General features: G+C 38.3%; 1 protein-coding gene across 1 annotated transcript in view; it reads right to left on the reverse strand.

Moving 5' to 3' along the window:
* Positions 1 to 365: 365 nt before the first annotated feature.
* LOC5573874 (calexcitin-1) overlaps positions 366 to 23,256 on the reverse strand; it is a 160,674-nt gene continuing 137,783 nt past the window's right edge. The window contains exons 6-7 of the mRNA XM_001654857.2: positions 1,236 to 1,371; positions 366 to 878 (exon numbers count right to left, since the gene is read on the reverse strand). Coding sequence (XP_001654907.2) covers positions 768 to 878; positions 1,236 to 1,371 — 247 coding nt within the window. The 3' untranslated portion in view covers positions 366 to 767. The remainder of the gene's footprint in view (positions 879 to 1,235; positions 1,372 to 23,256) is intronic.

Here is a 23,256-nt window from a genome sequence, read left to right on the forward strand (position 1 = left end):
ATGAAAGGATCAAAACAAATTTTTCGATAGTTGCTGCACCAGCACAAATCTGTAATAAGTTTTGTTTTTCTTTCGGGATTCAAGTGCACCACTGCATTGCATGTAGCCAACGGGTTTGTTCTTTTGAGTTTTTATCATTCACGTCTCGAACTCAAACTTCTTGCTGGAAACAGGTGGGTTGAATTATTGTTAACCCAGAAGAGTATGCAGTTTGAAGTTCCGGGTGAATTTATGGGAGTTTTAATGCAAATCAAGCTTCAAACTTTGAAGCTGCTGGTAAAATAGAGCTGTTGAGATGTAGCTTTGGAAATGGCGGAATTTCTCGAGAAGGGATTTCTTTAGCAGAGATACACAATCACAAAAGCTTCGTTACACACGTTTATTCTAGCAATGACATCGTATGGTTGATAGTTTGCGAAAGGCTGACATAATCAAAAATATTACCGACTAGTTTGCAATAGCCAATTAGGAAATAGTCTAGTACGTCAGAATAATCAATTTCACTGAAAATTCGAATCTCTAATAACATAATTATAGTCTGCAACAAGATAGTAAAGACTCTTGATTAGTTTAGAAAACAGTGTTGGCATGAGATGGGGATTACATTTAGCGTTAAATTGATTCCATGTTCCCCTCATTTGATAAAGTGTGCGATTTTGAGTTATGTATATTTTGTTTTATCAATTATATCGATTCAATACATTCGATGAGCATGAAGAGCTGACAGGAAGCATCTCTCTTTAGGGCTTGCTGACGACGGTAGCATGTTAGAAGGCGGTCTTGCCGAAGATGAAATTTCCCGGAGCACTTGAATCGTCCGATGAGAAGTATTCGCGCCACAACTCAGCAAATTGGTCCCGGTTCACCTCGGTGGCGCCCTGGAGAGTGAAGAAAGAGAAAATAATATTAATTGATAATATTTTTGTAACAAGGGTTCATCCATTAAGAACGACATGATTGTAGGAGCGGAATGTTTGTGCTAAAGTTTCTACGCGATTTGCGTTTTGGGCTGAAAATTATCTACAAGAAACACAGTTGCATAACGTAGTCAATGGATGACCCTCCACAATGTATGGTGGCTAATCGTAACTAAAGCATAAAACTGGTAAAATTGAACTACTGAACTAAGAAACGTCACAAACAACTGATGTTTAAATTGGAAGAAAATCAATCATCCCATTTGCTTGAGAATTTTCCCAATATCAGACTGAAAAAGCACAACAAAGATTTATTACCTTTGACATCTTCTTGAACGCCTCCAGGCATTCGTTCTTATCGACGCCATAGCTCGAATAAACGGTAGAAAATTCACCCGAGTCGATGGTCCCATCGTTGGAAGCGTCCTCCAGGTCAAACATGAAGTTCATGTATCTGAAAAATAGAAGTTATATTAAAATAAGTTTCACCCCTAGTAAAACAGCAAGGATCCGATCAAAGAGCGTAATTGATTTATTCGTGCCACCACCTGGAAAAACAAGCTTGAAATTCACACCTCTTAATCACCAGCTTTTCCCTCGGGGTACCAGATATCTTTGCGCGGTTAAGTTTTCGCTTCAAAGCAACAACACCACCAAAACTAATTAAACATTTGCCGCCGCCTTCTTAAGCTCACCACCATCATCATCATCAACAGTTCTTAGGGAGACTAAACGAAATGACACATTAACCCGCATTTTTGGCTGCTGACATCTTCCCCGGGGCAACTCGTGATGGCAATAAATTGTAGGCTAAGCTTTGGCTGGATGATGCGTCTGTTATTTTCGAACAAAAAGCACTGAGGATTTTACTTTGCAATACAGTGTCATTACGTTTTTGTCACACGCTCACTTCCCGATAAAGTTTGCTTTTTTATATATTTTTAGAAATAAAGAATGATGACGATCATAATGTTTTTAAGAATGAGATACAAATTTTCTACACGTGGTGCTGCAAAAGTTTATTGGAATTGAATATAAAAAAAATGTAACCTCATAAGTTATAGCAGAAAACGAACCACACCAAATATGTCTATTGTTTTAGGAAACGAACATGTAAAAAAATGTGATAAAATAAGGGACTTAGGAATTATCTTAGACTCAAAACAATCATTTGTAGATCACTTCTTCTTCTTTCTGGCATTACGTCCCCACTGGGACAGAGCCAGCTTCTCAGCTAAGTGTTCTTATGATCAGTTCCACAGTTATTAACTGAGAGCTTTCTATACCAAAGATCACTATAATGCAATAATTCATAGAGCAGAAAATATGCTCAATTTCATAAAACGATTTGGTCAACACTTTCGTGATCCTTACACATTAAAAATGCTTTATGTTGCGTATGTAAGATCAATATTAGAATATTGTAGTATTGTTTGGTCACCTTACACAAAAAAAAAAAAAAACAAGAAGAACGTATAGAATCAAAAGCAAGTTTTTATTATACGCACTACGTAATTAAGGCTGGTCAGTACTTCCTCTACCATCATATGAATCACGATGCATGCTTATCAATATGAAATCACTGAAAGTGCGTCGTGATTATGCTATGGTTTCTTTTGTTAACGATATTGTTTCACAGCGCATTGATTCTGCTGATATACTTTCAAAACTGAATTTTTATACTCCTACTCGTCACTTTCGCAATCGTTACTTGTTCACTTTAGGTCATCATCGCACGAACTACGCTTAATTTAGTCCGTTGAATCAAATGATCACTATAAATAATCAGCATTGTGAAATGATTGATGTTAACATGTCTCGAACAAAACTGAAAAAATACTGATATACAAAACAATAGTAACTGAGGAATGTATTATGAATCGAGTATACTCAACATATTTATAGTATATAAATACATAGATATTAAGAACACAATGTAATTTAGAATTGTCTACAAAATATTTGACGTCAAATAAATAAATAAATAAAGTTTTGCTTATTTATCTGAGTTAAATGCAATTAAGTGTCGTACTTCTATACATCTTGGCATAAAAGAAAATGTGTAGATTTCGTAGTTTGTTTGAAACAAGGAGTGGAAAACTCACAATTGAAGTATATAATTAACATTATGTTTAGAAAACTTATCTTATGAGTGTGCAATAATCGATTCGATAGGCCAATTTGTAGGCTGTGCAATAATTGGCAATTTACTCGAACAAAGCATTTCTTTGGAGTGTTTTGTAAAGTCTTTCCACTTAGTATTTGTCCTAGTATTACAGCTTTTTGATTCGGACGCAGTGCTAAAATTTTCATGAAGGTCATGCACAAATTACGTCACGCTTCAAGGGGGGAGAGGAGGTCAAGCCAAGCGTGACAAGCCTTACAAAATTTACGAAGGACTCATATAATAAACGTGACAAGGGGGGGGGGTGAGTGGGTCGAAAAAGTTTAAATTTAGCGCGACATAATTTGTGTACCACCCCATACATATTTGAAAATGTTATCGGAGTTTGAACGCGAAAGCTTATGCTTAGAATAGACTTTTCACATGCATTCAATCAAACAAAGGTCACGTGAAATGCTCACCCGACCAAGCCTGCAGTCATTACATACCTGACGTCATAGAATGGTATGGTACATATGTCTAAGGTATTAGCACAATAAATTCGATCTTAGTAAAAATAAGTATCAATCCACCAAATTGTATATGTACCCCACAGATAAAAAGTTTTGGGAAATACCAAACGTAAAACTGAGAAACCGTCTGGTTTTGACATTTTCTTGTCAAAATGACGGATAAGGTAGTCAATGGTACTGCAAATAATTTATGGATTGATTTCGGCAAAAAGTTAAAAAAAAAATCAATTTAAAAACGGAGAAATATTTTTTCTCCTATTTTTTAATAAAAATGCTGAAAATTATGTGCTTAGATTTTTTCATTTCGTGCAGCCAAAGTGCAGTGAAATTAGAACAGACTAACAAGCATTTTTTTCCGTAACGCGGGAAGATCACCTTTTCGAGGTGCGTTACGGGGTAAGATCTACCATATTGTACTCTTGTTGTATCTGTTCTTGTGAATGCTTATAAGTTGCGGTCGGAAGAGTATAAGAGAGTAACAAGCCACTAAGACCCACCTATTTGTCCTAGATGATGAGGAGGTCGAAGTGGAAAAATGGCTCAATCAGCAACTGAGGTTGGTTTCAACTCATGAGACAATTTCTTTCCGAGTTCAAGAGTTTATCATTCGATATCTAGGAGGGAAACGATTCCGAATCGGTGGAGTAGCAGAGCTCTTAAATTCTAAAATAAGCTTTCTGTTTCAAGGAATCTAAATGTTTCATGCGATGAAACCTGTTCACAGTTTCCAAAAACGACTTTGAATCTTATAAGTAGAAGCAATAATTTGATACGCTAGAGTACCAATACATGGTAAAAATCTGTATCATTCAACCAGCTTAGTGGCCGAACCTGATTAAGGGGCGAGCTTTTGAGAGTTTAATGGTGACAAACTGTTTTCTCCAAAAGGTATAATTAGCGGTATCTTTCTCTAAAGAGGCTCTATGCAAAATGGTAAGGTATGATATTTGAATAAAAAACGACTACTTCATTATTTCTCAATAGTAATGGAGTAGAAGACATGCACTAAACAAAGGACACGGGTATACCACAAAAGATCAAAGAAAACTGGTCGCAGTGGTTCATCCCGAACAGAAACAGAAAAAAAAGCTGTGATGTACACACAGTAGAAGTCTATCACATTTTTTCATGTTCCCATTAATGCTGATCCTTATTGTACATTGAAGGATAGACCAGAGTAATTTTAAATGATGTTGTACAGTTGCAATTCATGTGGCAAACTAACAACACAAAATGTAGCGTGAAACATTGAGTTTACGTGCTAGTGGAAAAGCTGACCCTATTACAGCCTCCTCTACACCCGCTGAACATTCTGCTTCCAAATCAAAATCCCCTGAGTCGGATTCGGACCACCCACCGATATAGAATTAGTGGTTCATTTGTAAGTTATTGAGACATTCGTAGACAACTAGATGTCATTTGAAACGACTGAAATATTTGAAACAGTACTGAAAAGTGCTACTTTTCAGCACCGAAAAGAGTGCTGAAAAGTAGCAATTTTCTGTACTGTTTCTATTGATAGGAAAAGTAGGCCATTATGCCATTCATCCTGTATTATAGCAAAGAACAATGATATGCAACGGAATTGCAAATAATATGTTTTTGCAATTTCTCATCGTAATAGGTAGTTTTTCCTCCCGCTAATCTGTCATGAAACGCAACTGTTTTGAGTTGCGTAATGAATCATAACACAACAATTTTGCAGAAATTATAAAATAATGGTGAATGCATTCCAATATGATTTCTGATACCCTCAAGTGGTCTTCTACGAAATTGCAAAATATATTGTACGTAACTCGTTGCAGAACTCGATTTTTACAGCACTCGTCATAATTATTTATGACTCGTGCAGTAAAAATCATTATTCTGCAACTTGTACCGTAAACTACTTTTTTTCCAACAATGGCTATATCTGGTTCAAACTCTTGTATGAAAAGCCAATTATGGCGATACTATGAAGGCTGTGAACAGAAGAAGTAAAAGTTTTTCACTGTGATAAAGAAGAAGTAAAAGTTTTTCACGAAGGAATTTTATGAAGGCATTATCTTCAAGTTTTGTGCTAAATTACCATGATTATTCATTCGTTCATTTTCATTCAATTTGCATCAATGGTTTAGAAAGACATTTGATTTCATTTTATGGAAATAATTGATGGCCCACAATTGGCACACTTTTGGGGTGAAAGCTTAAAGTAAATTTAATACTTAAACTGTGCATTTAGTTTTTTTTTTGTAAGACCTAAACTGCCGTGAATCGCAAGTCAGTCCCATCTGCATTTTCGTCAAAATAGAGTTGAGTTCATTTTTCAACATATTTTCCATTGCTTTTTCAGATCCACTCATAAGATAATATGATTTGTTCGAAAAAAAAAATATGAAAAAACAGCAAGTCAAATTGTTCCGTAAGGGGTCATGCACAGATTACGTCACGCTCCAAGGGAGGAGAGGGGGTTAAGCCAAGCGTGACAAGTCTTACAAAATTTTTGGAGGACTCATACATAAAACGTGAGGGAAGGGGGTCAAAAAAGTTGAAATTTAGCGTGACATAATTTGTGTACCATCCCTAATGAAAAGTAATCGCATAGGGTAGAAGCACCGGTTTTGGCCATATGCCGGTTGTAGCCATAGTGGATTATACACCGTTTTACATAAGCAATCAGCATGAAACCTTTTGTGTTCAGTAGATCACATTCATATGATAGAGCTAGAATTCCGCCCCGTATAACACAAAAAAGAACCGGGTTTTGATCATCTCTATATTTTTCTCGAAAAGATATTGAAGTGAAGAGCAAATTGTGTATGTTTCATTAAGATCTGATCATGTTCAAATCTTCTGGGATTTTTGGAATATTCGTATGGAAAACGAGTTTGGAAACATCACAGCCCATTTTCTCAATCCCTACTTTTTACAGATGGGACTGATTTGTGATTCACGGCAGTAAAACTAGTAATCAACATCAACACGTCATGCTCACGTTTCAGAAACACTGCTTGAACCTGATTTTCATTCAAACCGTTTACATATTGCATCTATAACTGGTACACCTACCCTACTATCATACTCTACCAAAAAGTCTTCGCGAACGGAAAACGAGTGCTTCGGCAGCTCATCCCCATCCATTCTGTTCAGTCATCCATTTTGAGCTCTTAATTTCGCCAATTACATCTCCATAAAATCACTTCATTTCCCTAGTGAGTGGCTGCAGCTTCTGCTGCCATTCAGTTCTCATAGTCGGATCTTCATTTCCACCAGAGGCTGGAATGTGTTTTCCTTTTGTGTTAACAAAGTAGAGAAGCTTATCTTGTTAGGGCGAATGAATACATCGCCGGCTGCCACCAGAGCTATCGCGTTCATCAAGCAGCGAGCTGTTGAGCACTAGGTAGGTATAGCATGAAACAAGACGTTCGATGTCGGCGCAGTGTAATGGATGCCATCATCGTTTCTTTATGTTGATTTTATCGAGTGAAGAAGCTAGCTATGGAAAGCAACATCTTCTTCACTGCAAGATGTTGAACACGGATATAGTTCTTGCTTCCGGGAGGTGATTGGGTAGAATTTCCTAACGAAATTAAAACTATTCACAAAATCGCATTATGTCCGCTTAACAGGCATAGATTCTACATTTTGCTGTTTTGCATTGGTGGTATACGTTGAGAAAGGTATTGTTGAAACAGCTCAATCGTTTATTTTTTCATATCTGCTAATTGGCTGGAAAGATTTATTTATGAATTTATTTATATACGTTATGACGAAGTTTTTGATATATTGTGGAATGGAGAAATTGAGCTCACATGTTAAGGTGAAGATGCGTCCAAGCCAAACTTCGAATTTTCAAGAGCTCAAATTTAGAAAACCAAACAACTGTTTTTAGCTGTAGAATGTAGCTGTAGCTGTAGAATAGTCTGGGTGAGATGGAGCTAATACTCAATTACATTTACATCTGACCTGACCTCAAAATCAAGTTAGAGAACCGTAGCAAAAGTTGGCTTCAATGGCTATCTCGATGGTCTCTTGGTTCGCATTTGCACTGGTTTTGTGTACTATAACTTGATACCTTTCTAACTCGATAATCTCTCATATATTGAGTAATGAAGTATTTACTGTATTTCTTTAAAATTACAAATTGAACTTTAACACTTCCTTTTTGCAAAAAAATAAAATACTAAAATCACTAGTGAGGCGTGCAAATACCTTTTAACTCTAATATCGAGTCTCGACACTGAAGAAGTCTGTCGCAGACGAAATAGGCCTATCTGTCAAGATAAGCAACATATCTTCTTCTTCTTCTTTCTGGCGTTACGTCCCTACTAGGACAGAGCCTGCTTCTCAGCTTAGTGTTCTTATGAGCACTTCCACAGTTATTAACTGAGAGCTTACTATGCCAATGACCATTTTTTGCATGTGTATATCGTGTGCCAGGTACGAAGATACTCTATGCCCTGGGAAGTCGAGAAAATTTCCAACCCGAAAAGATCCTCGACCGGTGGAATTCGAACCCACGACCCTCAGCTTGGTCTTGCTGAATAGCTGCGCGTTTACCGCTACGGCTATCTGGGCCCATATATTAGAGTTTAAAGGTATTTGCTCGCCTTATTAGTGATTTTAGTATTTTATTTTTTTGCAAAAAGTGAAGTGTTAAAGTTCAATTTGTAGTTTTAAACATACTATAATAATCCCTCCCCTAAATTTAATATAAAAAGTGTAGTGTATTTCTTTTCTTATGTCCTTTATCTGGGGAATGCAGTTGATCACATTTGAATTAGTCTCGAAAAATGATAAAGCCTATTTGGCCACTATTTTGCCCTTGAAGTTTGATTTTCAACTAGATAAAAAAAATATTCACATTTAATTGTGGCTAACCGAGAGGAACGTCAAACTATGTATATTGAGAAGTTTGTTCTCTATTCTGTTTCTTCCGATTTCAAAAAATGCATCATAATAAATATTCAGAAGCACGCTAACCCTTGATCAGATTGTATCTATCAGAATATGAATCAATGCAATAGACATTCTAAATCGATAACATTTATCATCTCAATCAGACGAAAGTCTATAACAAATGGACCCGTGCTATTTTCCTCGTGGGGTCCTGACCTGCATTTAGCAAACGAGCCTCTTAGTGTCCATGAATAATGTAGTTTTTTGCCCACCGACGAAAGTTGAGCTTCTGATGCCATACATATTCACGAGCAGTTGCTTTGACATAAACTTTCTTTGTTCACCTGTGAAACGGGGTTCCGGCCGATAGTAGAAGCTGGCGTCCATACGAAATTGTTAAGTCGTAAAAACCACTCCCGTGCATCAATCGCAACTCCGCACATCTCCATTTACCTGGTTCACTTCGCTTTCATCCAATCGCACTTGAATGAATAGATAAAATTCGCACTCTGGCTGGCGGCGATGGGTTTCGTTATCAGCTACAGATTGGAATAGGGACCCGAGTCGGAGGATTGGACAAACTGATTGGGAAGCAGAACAACCCTGGATTCTAACATTCTTGGAAACGGTCAAGCTTGTAACCGACGGGTCACAATCTGTACATGCAAAGTTTAAAATAAATATAGGAGTACTGAAATTTCCATATTCAATTCATTTCCAATTCTACTTATGTACGGTAACCTAACACAGGTGGAGTTTTGTCGCCGCCTCGGGAGTGAGATCCGTTCCTGATCTCTTAATAGTTTCCCGCAACCCAAAAGATGACAATGTAAGTCACACTTAACTTTCTATTAATTTTTGTTCTAGTCAGGTTTACTTATCAATGCACAAAAACCACTCTCTAATAACAACAATATTTACACATTCAGATAGCTTAAACTAAAACCAATCGTCAAAACAAACCCATCCACAGAGTTACAAAACTTGGCGTCTGAGTTTAACTAAAAATCCGGAAATGGGGTATTGGCAATATCTGGGAGAGAGAGAGAGAGTGAATTCTACTAGAATGAGGAGGAAGATTAGTATAAAAGTCCTCGGAACATGTGGACAAGGTGTTATTCGTTGTAATACGGAATCTAAAATACCAGTATACGAGATCGAGATTTAAAACTCGAAGTGAAGTCTACTTAAGTAGAGAGCTACTTGCGTGCGTGTAATAGTGCGCAGTGATTAGTGTCACATTGCATTCTTCACGTGTGAAAGACATTTATTCTTCTTAGTGATGTCCTTAAGGACTTAAAGCGTTCCAAATTGATCGGATATCTCGTCTGGTTTCGCTAGAGAGTCGCATGCCCGTTATGAAATTAAGAAATAGAATATCCTTCTGTGAAACCCACTAAGTGCGCGTAGTGACACTAAAAATCACTAAAATCAGGTTCTATTGCAGCTGTTATGTGCCCCCAATGTGGTCGATAGAGAAATTTTCCCAGATGGTAGATGGTCTAATCGTGATAGCTGATGACTTTAAGCATGGGCAGTGGAGTGGAGTAGCCGCTGCACAGTGATTCGAAATCCAAGGCTCAACGATCACTGGACCTTCTGCGGTTGCCGAAGCACTAGGAAACTACTTTGGTAGCCTAGTCAGTATCGATGCATACAATCCAGTTTTTCGTCGTAAAATCGTAAAAATCACAAACATCCAATCCAGCTTATCCAATTTCGTGATACCAGAGGACCATGGCAACATTCCGATAAATTACTCCTTCTCCATGCGAGAGCTTAACTTTGCCCTCAGGTCAAGTGCCGGTAATTCCGCCGGCCCTGATGGCATTGGCTACCCACTTAGGAGGAAACCTCCTCCTCGGAGCCAAAGTGAAACTGTTGAAGCTAATTAATAGTATGTGCACCACCGGTTATTACCGTACGAATGGAGAGAAAGTCTCGTCATCCCTATTCCCAAAAACAACGTAGCATCTTCGGACACAGCCAAATATCGTCCCATATCTCTCACCTACTGCCTCTCGAATGTGGTCGACAGGATGGTTAATCGGCGGTTAAAAGAGCAGATTGATGTGGATGGTCGCCTCGGGCATCGACAGCATGCCTTCAGGCCGAGATACGGCACTGGTTCTTACTTCGCCTCAATCGAAGACCTCCTTCACGATGCGCGGACTAAAGGAGAACAGCTCTGCTGGATATCTCCAAGGTATTCAATATAAAATGGACGCCATTGATACTAAAACAACTGACGGAATGGGGTTTTTCCGAGAACCTAATTGGCTTCCTTAAAAACTTTCTTCTAGATCGATCGTTCCGGGTTGCAGTAGGGAATCACAGCTCTAGCGGCTTTGCTAGTTTCCTCAGCAATCCCACAAGGGTCGGTCATCGCGGTTACGCTGTTCCTAATAGCAATAAACGAAGTGTTTGAAAGTTTTCCATCAGATAGGGTGCAGAGCTAATTGGGTCAGTGTCTGCATATTTCAATATACAGTTAACAATACCTACCCTCAGTAGGATCCGTCATCGTTGAATTCTTCTTTGGGTGAATGTTTTTTGACAATACTTGCACGAATTTGGTAGAACATACATTCAGTTTTTCAATTACTTTTTCTACACTGATTCTCATACACCTACTGACATTCGGTGGCAGCAAATTCAATTTCGCTTGTGAAAAAATGCATTTCCATCAGAATACCCCACAAAAACATCTGCAAATTGCAAAAGTTGTATTTTATTCACTATCAATTTGTGTGATTTGTGCTAACGTAAGAACAACACGACATTCACGAAACGCGACGCGAGACAAGACATAACACTAATAGTTCTTACTATCGTCAAAAAGTCTTAAAAATTACTTTTCTGTCGACCGGTTTCGGGCGCGATGTAGCCCATCTACGGGACAATGTCCGACTGATTGTATTTTATTATTAAAAGACAATCATGATTCATCCACTGGAGGCATCATATTGTCGTTTTCTTACGCCAGTAATATAAAATTCGTTTGTAATTTTCTATAATAAATTTAAATTTAAATGCCTCTAGGTGAAATTGAATTTTGAAATGACACCAACAGTGGGTGAAACTGTATGTGCACGTGTGTTGCACCCACTCTCTTTCTCGTCGCATTCGCTCTCACAGTCAGATTGGCTTCATGCTAGCGGAGTTTGTTTTTGTTCATTTTCGCACTGATCGGGAATCATTTGGCTGAATTTTTACGACACTGAATTGTGTACTTCTATGATTCACTTTGGCATAGTGGGTTTTTTCCAGCTGAATTGGCTGAAACTTTGCAATAAGAAGTACATCCAGGCGACGCATATTGTGGCCAAATATGAGCTCAATAGTTTTCAAAAAAATCCCACTGCCGAAGTGAATCAAAAGTGCCAAGAATAGGATCTGGTTCCCTATTTACAGTTTTGTATATGCTGATGACATCATGCTGGTAGCCCTTGGTCATACTCCTAAGCGTACCAAAGTCAAAGCGCAAGCAGCAGATCGAATCCTCCGCGAGATTGCCAATTCCAGTCTTCCCCCTGTGGCAAGAGTCCACTGGCATGGAGCGAGCAGTTGGAAGCTTCCCCCTTCAAACATAGACGAGCAGATAAAACAGACTTTCCGTAGTGGCAACGACTCCACGGTGCTTAGAACGTCCGTACTGGAATTCCTGCGGACTAAACACCCAGAACACATACATACATCGTTACACAGACGGCTCTCTTTCCCAGCGTGGAGTAGGTATCGGTATCTCCAGCACCGATCTGACACTCTGTCAAAGTCTGCCAATTGAATGTTCGGTTTTCTCTACCAAAGCAGCGGCCATCTTTTATGCAGCCATCTCAACAGCGAGTGCTCTAATCCTCATCCTCACCGATTCCGCCAGCGTTCTATCAGCCTTACATTCTGATCGGCCATCTCACCCGCGGATACAGGGTAAACGTGCCCATACTCCTGGGACAGTCACCTTTATCTGGGTCCTTGGGCAATGTGGTATTCAAGGAAATGTGACGGCAGACTTATTAGCTGGTACGGGACACCAAATGTCACGCATCACCCTCTCTGTTCCACCTTCAGACGTAAAACGCTGAGCTGCCAAATCCGTTAGAAACTACTGGGCCCAAGAGTGGCACCAAAATACCTCGGTACAGCTTCAAATGATAAAGGGAGATACCTCTAGTTGAGAAGAGCACTCCTCGCTCCACGACCAGCAAGATATTTCACGCCTTAGGACCGGACATACCCGTTTTGCCTACAGTTTTGATCGGAGATCATTCCGTCAAGAATGTGCTCTTTGCGGTGTACACAACTCATCAGAACACGCAATCTGCCACTGCTCTCTGTACGAACACCACACAAGAACAAATAAAATTCCCGGCAGTATCCGCGATGCCCTTGCAAACGATTCCGCTTCATTGGTGGCCCTTATTTGCTTTCCTAAGGAAGCCAGACTCTACTCACATACGTAACGATTGTACAACCCGAACCCAACGACCGATGGGCTTCCCTAAGACCCTTTGTTGCCGATACTGGCAGCGCTGCTCTAACTTACCGAACAACGCCTCTGGTTGCGTGTTTGCCCATTTGTACGCGAGTGACAAGCGAACGTTTCCGCAAGCGCTACAGTCAAATCAACTAACTGTCAGCAATCAGGTGTCAGGCGATAATTAGAAAATATTTTTATTTTTATTTATTTATTTATTTGGTTTATTTGCCACTGCAGAAGTTAATGAAAACTGTGCGCAGTTACCTCAAAGTGTAATTCATTCAGTACATGTGTGTGTTTCCAGTGTGTATATTGAACAACTAACTAAATACTAAATTATTTGTTATTATGTCTGAATGATAGTGTACCTGGCTTAGTGATGTTGGTTCAAAGCGTAACAAACATGATGGACATCTTTAAAGTGCCAGAAAGGAAGCCATTTACCCAACTGTACTTTTTGTACACCGGGGACTTCCCAACCCTACAAGCCCATACAAGTAGGTTAATGATCCTGGGGACGGATCCCGCGCCTAAAGTCGCGTTACTTTTGATTATCGTAGGGAGCCAGGGATTATCATACAAACATCGGCATCAGTGGTTTACATGTCACTACAAAACGTGTGAAACGATTTATTTAGATTAATTAACAATTAAGTGTTATTATTACGGATGAAAACCTGAGGAGTCGGAGAATGAGTTCCAGCAGAATTCGTCATTAACTAGCAGTAAGCTGTACAATGATTTTTTTTTTCAACTTACAGTATTGTAACCAATTGTTAACGATATTAGGTTAACACGAACTCGATTCATTAGTTTAACGGATCCTGAGTAGATCCGAAACAGTAATTGGATTCCAGTCTGTTCGGCAGCTAAAGGAAGACCAATTTGTGAGTAGTTGAGTCAGCTTCTATCAGGTCATTTATTGATAAATTTAAATTCCAGCTTCAAGAAATCAGCGCTACTAAATCCCGTGCGTTTTCTCTGAAGAGGTCATCGAAAGAAATCCAACACCCTTCCTTCGGCGGTAAGTCCCATCCAACTATCGTAACTCCATCCACAACCGCGCCATCGTTTCAACCGACCTGCAAGAATCATCACGCCTACACGACCGTGGAGCCCACCGAAAGATTCCGAATTCGGAGGTAAGACCCATCCAACAACCAACAAAATTCAATTGGACAAATGCGAGTTTTTACAGAGGGAAACTGAATATCTTGGACACATTGTTACACCAGAAAGAATTAGACCAAACCCAGATCAAATTAAAAAAAAAAACATCGGCTGGAAAATACCACTTTTTTAAAGACTACTCTAAAATTTCGAAATCAATACCTAAATACTTAACAAGAGATACACCTGTCTCGAGACGCAAAATGAGGAATTTCATCATCATAAAACGAGGATCAAAATGTGGCAATTGCAAGTCCTCAGAAGGATGAAAACTACCAAAACGAATATGTCTGATACGGAGAAGTACTACCCGACCAACCAGTTTTCATAATTCTTTATAGATCTTTAGCCAACGATGGCGATCGCTAACGGTTCAAAACGAATCTATATCGATCGCTATTGAAAATCACTGGCTGGTTGACCGGGTATCTGTATCATTTTATTACATTTTTTTGCATAGGGTTTTGTTCTACTTCGTCGTAAGCGCTACTATTCGTCGTATCAAACTTTAAATGTTCCACTACGGCGGATATTCAAACTTACCTGCAAGATAGATTCATTATCCAAGTGTACTTTTTTGAAAGCTGTTATGGTTTGTACACTTGTACACCAAAAATGCAATAAAACTACTGTATTTCGGTAAATAACTTCAGTTCAATTATCCACTTTGCACTTTTCCACCGAAATCGCATGGACGAACACGATTTGGGAGAAATGCTTAGCGATCGACTGAACCACACCACTTTCCAACACAAGTTTCTTCCCACACCTGTGGGTGACTTACTTTGCCAGGCACTTATTTTCACTATGGAAAACCTTCGTACTTCTTCACTGAAGGATTTCATTCCAATCACACGCCGTAAAACTTCAATAAATCATCCAATTTTACGAAATGTTCTCACCCGCCGCGTATATTTGAGAATGTAAACAAAGTTCAATTCGTCGTACTGAGAAAAAAAAGCTTGTGCGCATCAATGTGTGCGCGACGCTCGACGTAAAAATACAGTTCCTTTGATTGTGTTATTTTCGCTGTACTGTGAGCAAATGCCATAATTGTACGGTCAAAAGGAATTGTGTTCATATGTTTGGGCTGAATTTTGATGACGAACAATTAATTTTAAAGGAAATTAGTATATTCCATCATGCTGAAGGAATGGAGGGAGATGCCCGTAGATCTATATATTCTAGTAAAACATTTTATTATAGCGTTGATATGTTGTGTTTTAACCACTCAATGCACACAGTGAGCCGTAAGTTGTGAGACGAATCTGGAAACTGATTGCGACGGAGTTGAAAACGATATGACGGACTTAGAATACGGTAAGATGCATTTTTTTTTTGCATTATTTCCAAAAAGAGATCAAGATTTATCAAAATGTTATTGTACAATGCTAAAGCCGTTATGAGAAAGAATTGTTTGGCATCGGTTTGTATCAGCATCATTCCCTGCAATACTGGGAAAATTGCATTTCTCACTGATCAATGCTTAATACGATGGATACTAGCACATCACCCTACTATTAGAGGTTTCCGTTTTCATTCATTTATTTATTTACCTCGTGTACCAGTTGCTTGGCCGCATACGCGAAAGCTCTCTGGCTGCGTACGCAAAAGCACAAAATATTCGCCCTAAAAATTTGGCGAAAACAACTGACGTTTCTCACGTGGTCTTATATCAGCATTAGTGGTGCAGAGAAGCACGGTTATATCTTGGCACTATAATGGCACGCTATTTCGCCTTTTGTGGCATTATAATAGCATTATATGCGTATATAAAACTGACATGCATCAAATGATTACCCTATATGCGCATATAATGCTGTTACCGTGCTTACTGGTTACTTGGGTATAGCCTCAAACCAAATTCTAGCATACCCCGATTTCAACCTGCCGTTAATTTTACCTACGGACGCTAGCGACGGACGGGAGCTATGCCTTCTCAAATACAGGACAAAACACAAAGACCTATCGCATCTTCTAGTAGGTCATTTAACAAAACGGAGGCAAACAAGGAAAGCCAAATGTTGTGGCAGATGCCCTTAGTCGAAAAACTGACAACCCTACTGAAATTAATAAAAATATAGAAGAAGGCAATTCTGAAACGACAGAAGCCGATACATTATTGAAATTGTTTATCGGCATATCGGTCTATTTGCTCGAAGTAAGAGGGAGCATGGAGAAGAAAGCAATGAATACTAGATGGAAAGGTACCGTAAGGGAACGGCGAGAGAAATTGGATTAGATGTTGAAGAGGGTATACCATATGAAACAGTATTACTTGAGACGTCCTTCCTTGTGGCTAACGTCCCCTATGGGAACGGCTTGGTGTGTTTTTCGAATGACACTACCTACATTGGGCGCCATAAAAGAACCGACATCGGATTGATCATATGCAACTCGAATAATTTGAATACAGGAAATGGACTCTTTGGTGGTATCTCAACTAGCACGTTAATTATCGTAACAATTGCAATTCTCTGTTGCCGTAGGAGAAAAGTCGTACTCACCATCAAGTATCCTAGGAAAAATCATAATAAGCAGAAAGGAGACAAATCTTCCCAAATCGATCGAGGACGTCCGATATTTATTATCACCGGAAGTCACGATCTGAAACCAATCAGTTCTGCAACAAGCATTGCAAATGGAATGAACACAATATAGAGAGCATTTCTTGAAATATAAAGGACAGTGTAGAACAGTGGGCCAACTGTGAGGCATTGAGAAACCAGAAGTCGCGTTAGCGAACGGTAAGCGTAGCGTTAGCGTAAGCGTAGTTACGCTATACTTCGTAGATTAGATACTAGCAATATTTATGTCTCATTTTAATAATCTCTTTCTAACTGCTTTCAGGAACAAGGCAGGGGAGTATACATTGTTCCAATCATTAACAAAAACAAGAATACCAAAAGAATGAATATCGCTATCAGAAGTCGCGCTAGCGAGGATATCTCATAATTTCAAGGTGATCCATTACACCGGACTTTCAGGCCATAAGAATGTATGAATGGTATCTTAGTCAGCAATCGTTATGATCTTGAGAATGATACAAAAGGTTTAAAGACAATACATCACAAGGACAAAAAGTCGAAGTGGAAAAAAGGGCCAAAAGGTCGAAGTTATGTGTACAAATTAGTTAAGTAAAATCTCACGACTTTAAAAAAAATCAAACTTTTGTTCTTGAACCGGTTAGTTGTATTTGCATTATTAAAAATAGTACTAGTAAAATTATTCAAAATCATTCGTCGAAGTTCGCAATCTATCGTGCATATTTTTTCCTCGAACTGTAATCGAATCCTGCTCAGGAATGCGAACACTTCCCAACCAATTTTCGCTCGTTTGTTAGTCGCGTTGTGGTTCGACTGCCGAAGAGAGTTTTACGAGCTGCGATATTTGATTGGATCCGTTCGTTTGCTAGATTCCTGACTGGTACCCGCCGGTGGATAGTTGTTAGGGGGTCACTATTTTTTATTCGTATTTCCGCCACCGTTATAGGTGGTGAAATGCATGATCCACTGCGTAGCGGAAAAAGATAGATGCTGCGACACGCACTCCTGCAGTGAGCACCAAATCACTGAAGTGCAAATCGATTTTCCGATTCGATCGCCGCAAGTGCTGATGAATTTGGAAGATAAGCTCTCAGCTGATGTTTTCACAGCTAGTCACAGTGAATATATTTCAATAGAGTTAGTCATCAATAAGGCTCGAGGCGCAGAAGTTGATTTGACAGAACGAAATTTATTCATTTAAACGCATACCAGTAGAATCAAATTGACTGTCAAGAGCTCTCCTTCGTTTAATCTGTATTGACAATTTGGTTGTTATGCGTTTGAAGAAATTAAATTTGACTATCATGATAATTAATTCCAAATCAAATTTGTATAGGGAGATCATTTAGTACTAAACACCTTAGTTATTAAATTCTAAACTAATAAATTATTGAGTTTATGCAATATTATAAAACATTGTTTTAGTATATATACGTAATTTATCAATCTTTAATAGTGGCCAAACACAACCTTGAAGTATCGAAGCTTCAATACTCGCTCTTCACTCAATATTCCCATTGTTTAGTAGAAGAGATGGGTTATCAATTCAAAGCATCTTGAATAATGATATGAGCTATTTGAGTTGAACTTGGTCTTCACGACGTCCATTAAAAATTATATAATTCTCTTATTGTCATGGTAGGCAATAGGCCTTCAACAATGTTGTTATGAATATCATTTTTTTTTCTTATAGGGTCAGTGTTCCCTTAGTGGACAGTCCCCTATAGTCGCACTAGTGGCTTTTTACGGCCGTTTTGCTATAAATCTTTTCAAAATATTTTTTGACATGAAGGTCAAGAGCTATTTATCTAAGTACCATTGATACACAGCTAGATTTTGTTCAAAAAATGATCGAAATAATTAGTTTTGCTTAAAATTTGAGCTCCCTTGCGCCTATAGTAAACCTATTGTTCCTATAGTAGCACTACTGAGAGAAACTATTTTTTATTATACAACATATTTAATGAATTAAGAACTTTTTTACATCAAACGAAAGCTTTTGATCCACTTTTCTAAGGAAAAATATAGAAGCTTTGTAAAAATACGGTTTTGATTAGTATTTTGACAACGCCGTGATGCTAGTGCTACTATAGGAACAGAAATTAGAAATAGTGCTACTATAGGCACATGTATTCCTATAGTGGCACAAGCGATAATAAATACAAACATATGAGTTTTCGTAGTTTTCATATTTTTCCCACAAAACCAAGATAAAAAGCTTTCAGATGATGTAAAAATAATGCCGCTAGCGTTACTTTTCGATTTTATACGAATTTTTGTTCTAAGCTATGCGGCTATTGGTACATCGACCCTATGTATTTCAAATTATTATTATTCCAACAAGCAAAATTGTATTTGAATATACTTTTACAATAGCCGTTGGTCCTGATATAATCTAGTCCAGGGCTAAACATCTCATTGATAAAAATAAAACAATTACTCTCTTATGATCTTCGGGCATTGATAATTAAGTTCAAATATAAGAAGATACGTCGTTTTTTTATTCATTATAGATTGATTAATAGATTGTGTATTTACGACACTTTACACCTGAGTGCATTCGTGTTGGAATTAGGGTAGATGTACCAAAAGTGGAGGTACTAAGCTCGATTGATTTTCATTTGAGAGCTAAAATTCAAGAAGCGCAATTAATGTACATGTTAATGTTGTAACGGGAAGTAACGACCATTGACTTAATGAAAAAATGATTTCATCGCAGTAATCCACGGCATTTCAGTGAAAAACAATACCTCCACTGGTACACTGTGCCTTTAGTTGCGGTATATTTTTAATTTGTGTTCCTATAGTTGCGGTATCCGTGGGTTTCTTATGGGATCCTCCACTATAGGAACACTTTACCGCAACTATTGGTACAAGTAAGAAAAGTTTTAGCAATTTTAGTGATATTTCATCAGTTTTAAAGCAATTTGCATGCTCTTTTTAATTAATCCGTATATCAACAACCCAATACGTTAATTGGCAGTGTCGGTTCTGTGGCTAATGTATTAAAATCAGTGAAAACGGCACTACTGCAACTATAGGAACACGCACAACTAAGGGAACACTTACCCAAAACATTATAATTTCTCCATTTTCCAACGATGTCATGTATTGGGTGCTCTTTTGCATTATGGGAGATCTGCCTCTATCTTTCGATAGATACGCGTATTACAAGCTAAACTGTCAGGCAGTCTTCAATGTCATCTAGGTACTGAACTCAAAATCGAGTCTAGTAAGCATGGACTCAATACTATATCTACTTCAAAGCTACCCTACTTCCGAAAGTAAATCAATTTAAATTTATTATACTTGTCTGTTTACCTTACACTCCACAAGTGACGTTGAATCAAGCGTATATAACCGCAAAAATCTGTATCTGCGGCGGGAAGAGCTTCGCATTACGCAGAAAATGTCCTCATCCCCACCAGGAAACAATTTATGTAAAGCTAATAAAAGCCGTTTTATTGTACTTCAGCCCAGTAGGTACAAGCGAACCCGATATTGCGGGATGAAACGGTTGCGGCACCCTCGACATGCTAACCAAATATGTACGAGAACGTCTTTCTGTCGTCTATTGACACAGTGAGGTTTGAAAGAGCACACCCAATCCGCATGCTTATCTTCGTTTGAACCCTTAAAGGTACCTGTTCTGCTTGTTGGGAGAATTTATACACTCTTCAGAAAATCAGCACGGAATTTCAAGATTTATTTAATGATTTGCTATATCTTCAAATGTATAGGCAAATGGTTTTTTTTTCAGAAATGTTATTACTGAAACTTATTAAAAACCTGTATCCCATCTCAAAAGAATTCCAAACTTTTTAATTTATCATAATGGTCGACTAGATGGAACATGTGGGGGAGTTGCAATCATCATTCATAGTATAAAACATCACCTTATCTCGTCATTTGAAACTGAAGTTGTTGTAACTTTGGGTGTTTCTTTTGAACCACAGCATGGTAAATTCACTTCCATAGCTGCTTGGTAAATTCACTTCCATGCCTTTTCAATGCCGTGGGTAGTAGAATAATCTGCTTCAAACTAACAAGCGAAAATTGACTCGCAATAAGTCAATAAAATTCGTCATTGGTGACTTTAATGCCTAACTCAACTTTAATCGCTCATGGAATAATTCGTAGAGCAATTACAACGGCATAACCTCATTTGAAGAATGCTCTTCAGGATATTTCTCAATTCAATACCCTGTTAGCCCTAATTATGTTTCCTCTTCGAGAAAAACCTTTTTACGATAGATTTGGTCTTAACCGATTCTAGTCACCATTGTAGTCAACTGATTACTCATATTGATTTTGATTCTGATCATGTCCCTGTTACATTTCAAATATCCCATGAAGCGATTCTCAATCCTATAAGCTCCACTTTGAATTGTTTACGCGCTGACTGGAATATTGAAAGAAACTGGCCATGATGCTATTTTTAAATCCTCTTCAAGAAACTACCAGAGAGAAGCTTATCTCTTTGATTGATACATTTAACAAATGTTTTCAGTTGGCATATTTTCCTGTCAAATGGAAAAACGCCAAGATTGTACCAATTTTAATTTTATCTTGCAGAATCTTCTAGCTTTCGTCCAATCAGCATACTTTCCTTCATCAGTAAACATTTTGAAAAAGTCATTTTGAATAGAATGATAGTTCACATCAACTCTTCTAGACATAGAAAAAACATTCGACAGTGTTCGTGTTCGTGTAGGTTTGAATTTAAAATTAAAAAAAGAAAACAATTTTCCGACATACATTGTTAGAATAATCCTAGGTTATCTAACAAATCGTACACTTCAGGCTTATTATCAGAGCTCCAAGTCTTCAAGACTTACTGTAAGAGCAGATGTTCCTCAAGGCAGCATTTTGGGACCAATATTATGTAATATTTTCACATCTGACTAACCTGATGTGATGTCAAAACTCCGTGTTTGCGGATCAACTAGGCCCCTCCATTAAAGAACGAAGCCTGTTTGTCACCTGTAGTAGATTGCAAAAAAGTTTGGATATATCTTATTCTTCTTTGCAAAATTGGAAGATTTCTCCTGAAGATTTATTATTATTATTATCTCTATTAAGGAGATTTTCAGCCCTATGGCTTGTTCATCTCCGATTCTCCTGAAGATTCCAAAACTCAACTTATATATTCCCACATAAATTGATGACCCACCGGTTTCATTTCCGGGCTTACATGTTATGTCGCTTTTTTATTTAAAATTATTCCAAAATATGAGAAAAATCTATCAATATTGTGAAATAAGTGAAATAATATGATGGGTCAAAACAGAAGCCAGTAAAGATTCTGTATGACATTCGTTTTTCTTACATTCTATACTAATGGTGCTCTGACTGGAGTAAAATATCATGGATACGAGCCACACTTAATATTCAAAATGATTCTTACGAGATCCTGAGAATCCCTAGCTGAGACTAGGAGTTTCTGAGCTGGGACTATCCTGGAGAACCTTTTTAGGATTCTATGTTTTAATAGCGGCCTTATGAGGCTTTTCAGCCGGGCAGTGCGTCGAGAAAATTTGAGCAATCGACAGCTTGTTTTTCCCTCTCGGGTTGCGCGTTCTTTTTGCCGGGCAGTGAGTGGAGAAAGCCCGAGCAATCTCAGTTTGTCTTTCCTCGGGTCCCGTCCCTTTTTTTAACTGAGTGCTTTTATATAGCCGGGCAAACGAATGAAGCTGAAAGTAGATTGTGGGTGCTCAGTCAAGGATGACGGATCATTTGGTGAGCTCATTTCATTCTTTTGTTTCTAATCTATAAAATATATATGACCGCACATTTAATCGTTACAACGTTGGGACGTAAATAAGATTTTTCCACAAACTATGAATGGTTCGTCATTGTGAGCATCGGCATAAGCTCTGATTTAGAAACAATTTATGTATTACATTTTTTGACGTAGGACTACGTCTTTCTTCTCTATACAAGAGTGAAATTGGAATTTCAATACCAAGGGCGTTACGTTGGCATGAAATATGTTGAACGTTTATAACTTTTTGCTGGCTTAACGAAATTCCTTGATTAGTACCTCAATTGAAAGACAAGACATCAAAGGTTCATGTTGTTTACTTACTAAATCCCACAGACCTGTCCAAATAGTTTAATAACTGTTTTAAAAGAGAACGTTGATTTCAACCAAATCTATAAATAGGGGTACTAGAGAAAAGTTGACGTCATTTGTTTTCCACTCTCCGCTTGGATCGCATCTCAGCAGGCAACAGATCGGCTGCTCTGACCGGGCGTGCTTCTCAGGCACAGACAGCGATAGCGAAGGATCCGCCCGTTTTTCTTGCTGCACACAAATCAAACTGACCGTCAACCGACCGAGAGAAGATGCCGTCCGAAGCCAAAGCCATCACCGCTGTTTTCAGAAAATCTTTGACCACGGATGCCAACTGATGTAGATGAACGACATGTTGTGCTATTAATCTGTGACAGCATCCACGCTAACAAAGCCTTCGGCCTTTTTTCAGAGCTTAAAAATGTGACCTGGATGATGTTTGTTCACCTGACTTTGTAGCTTGGTAGGGTAACTGGGGGTAAAGCGCGCCCTCTAAGGGATGAAGAACATTATTATAAGCCTTTTTTTATTCACTATCTCATAGACAAACAT

The sequence above is a fragment of the Aedes aegypti genome, chromosome 1 (assembly GCF_002204515.2).
Source record: "Aedes aegypti strain LVP_AGWG chromosome 1, AaegL5.0 Primary Assembly, whole genome shotgun sequence".
Classification (NCBI taxonomy): domain Eukaryota; kingdom Metazoa; phylum Arthropoda; class Insecta; order Diptera; family Culicidae; genus Aedes; species Aedes aegypti.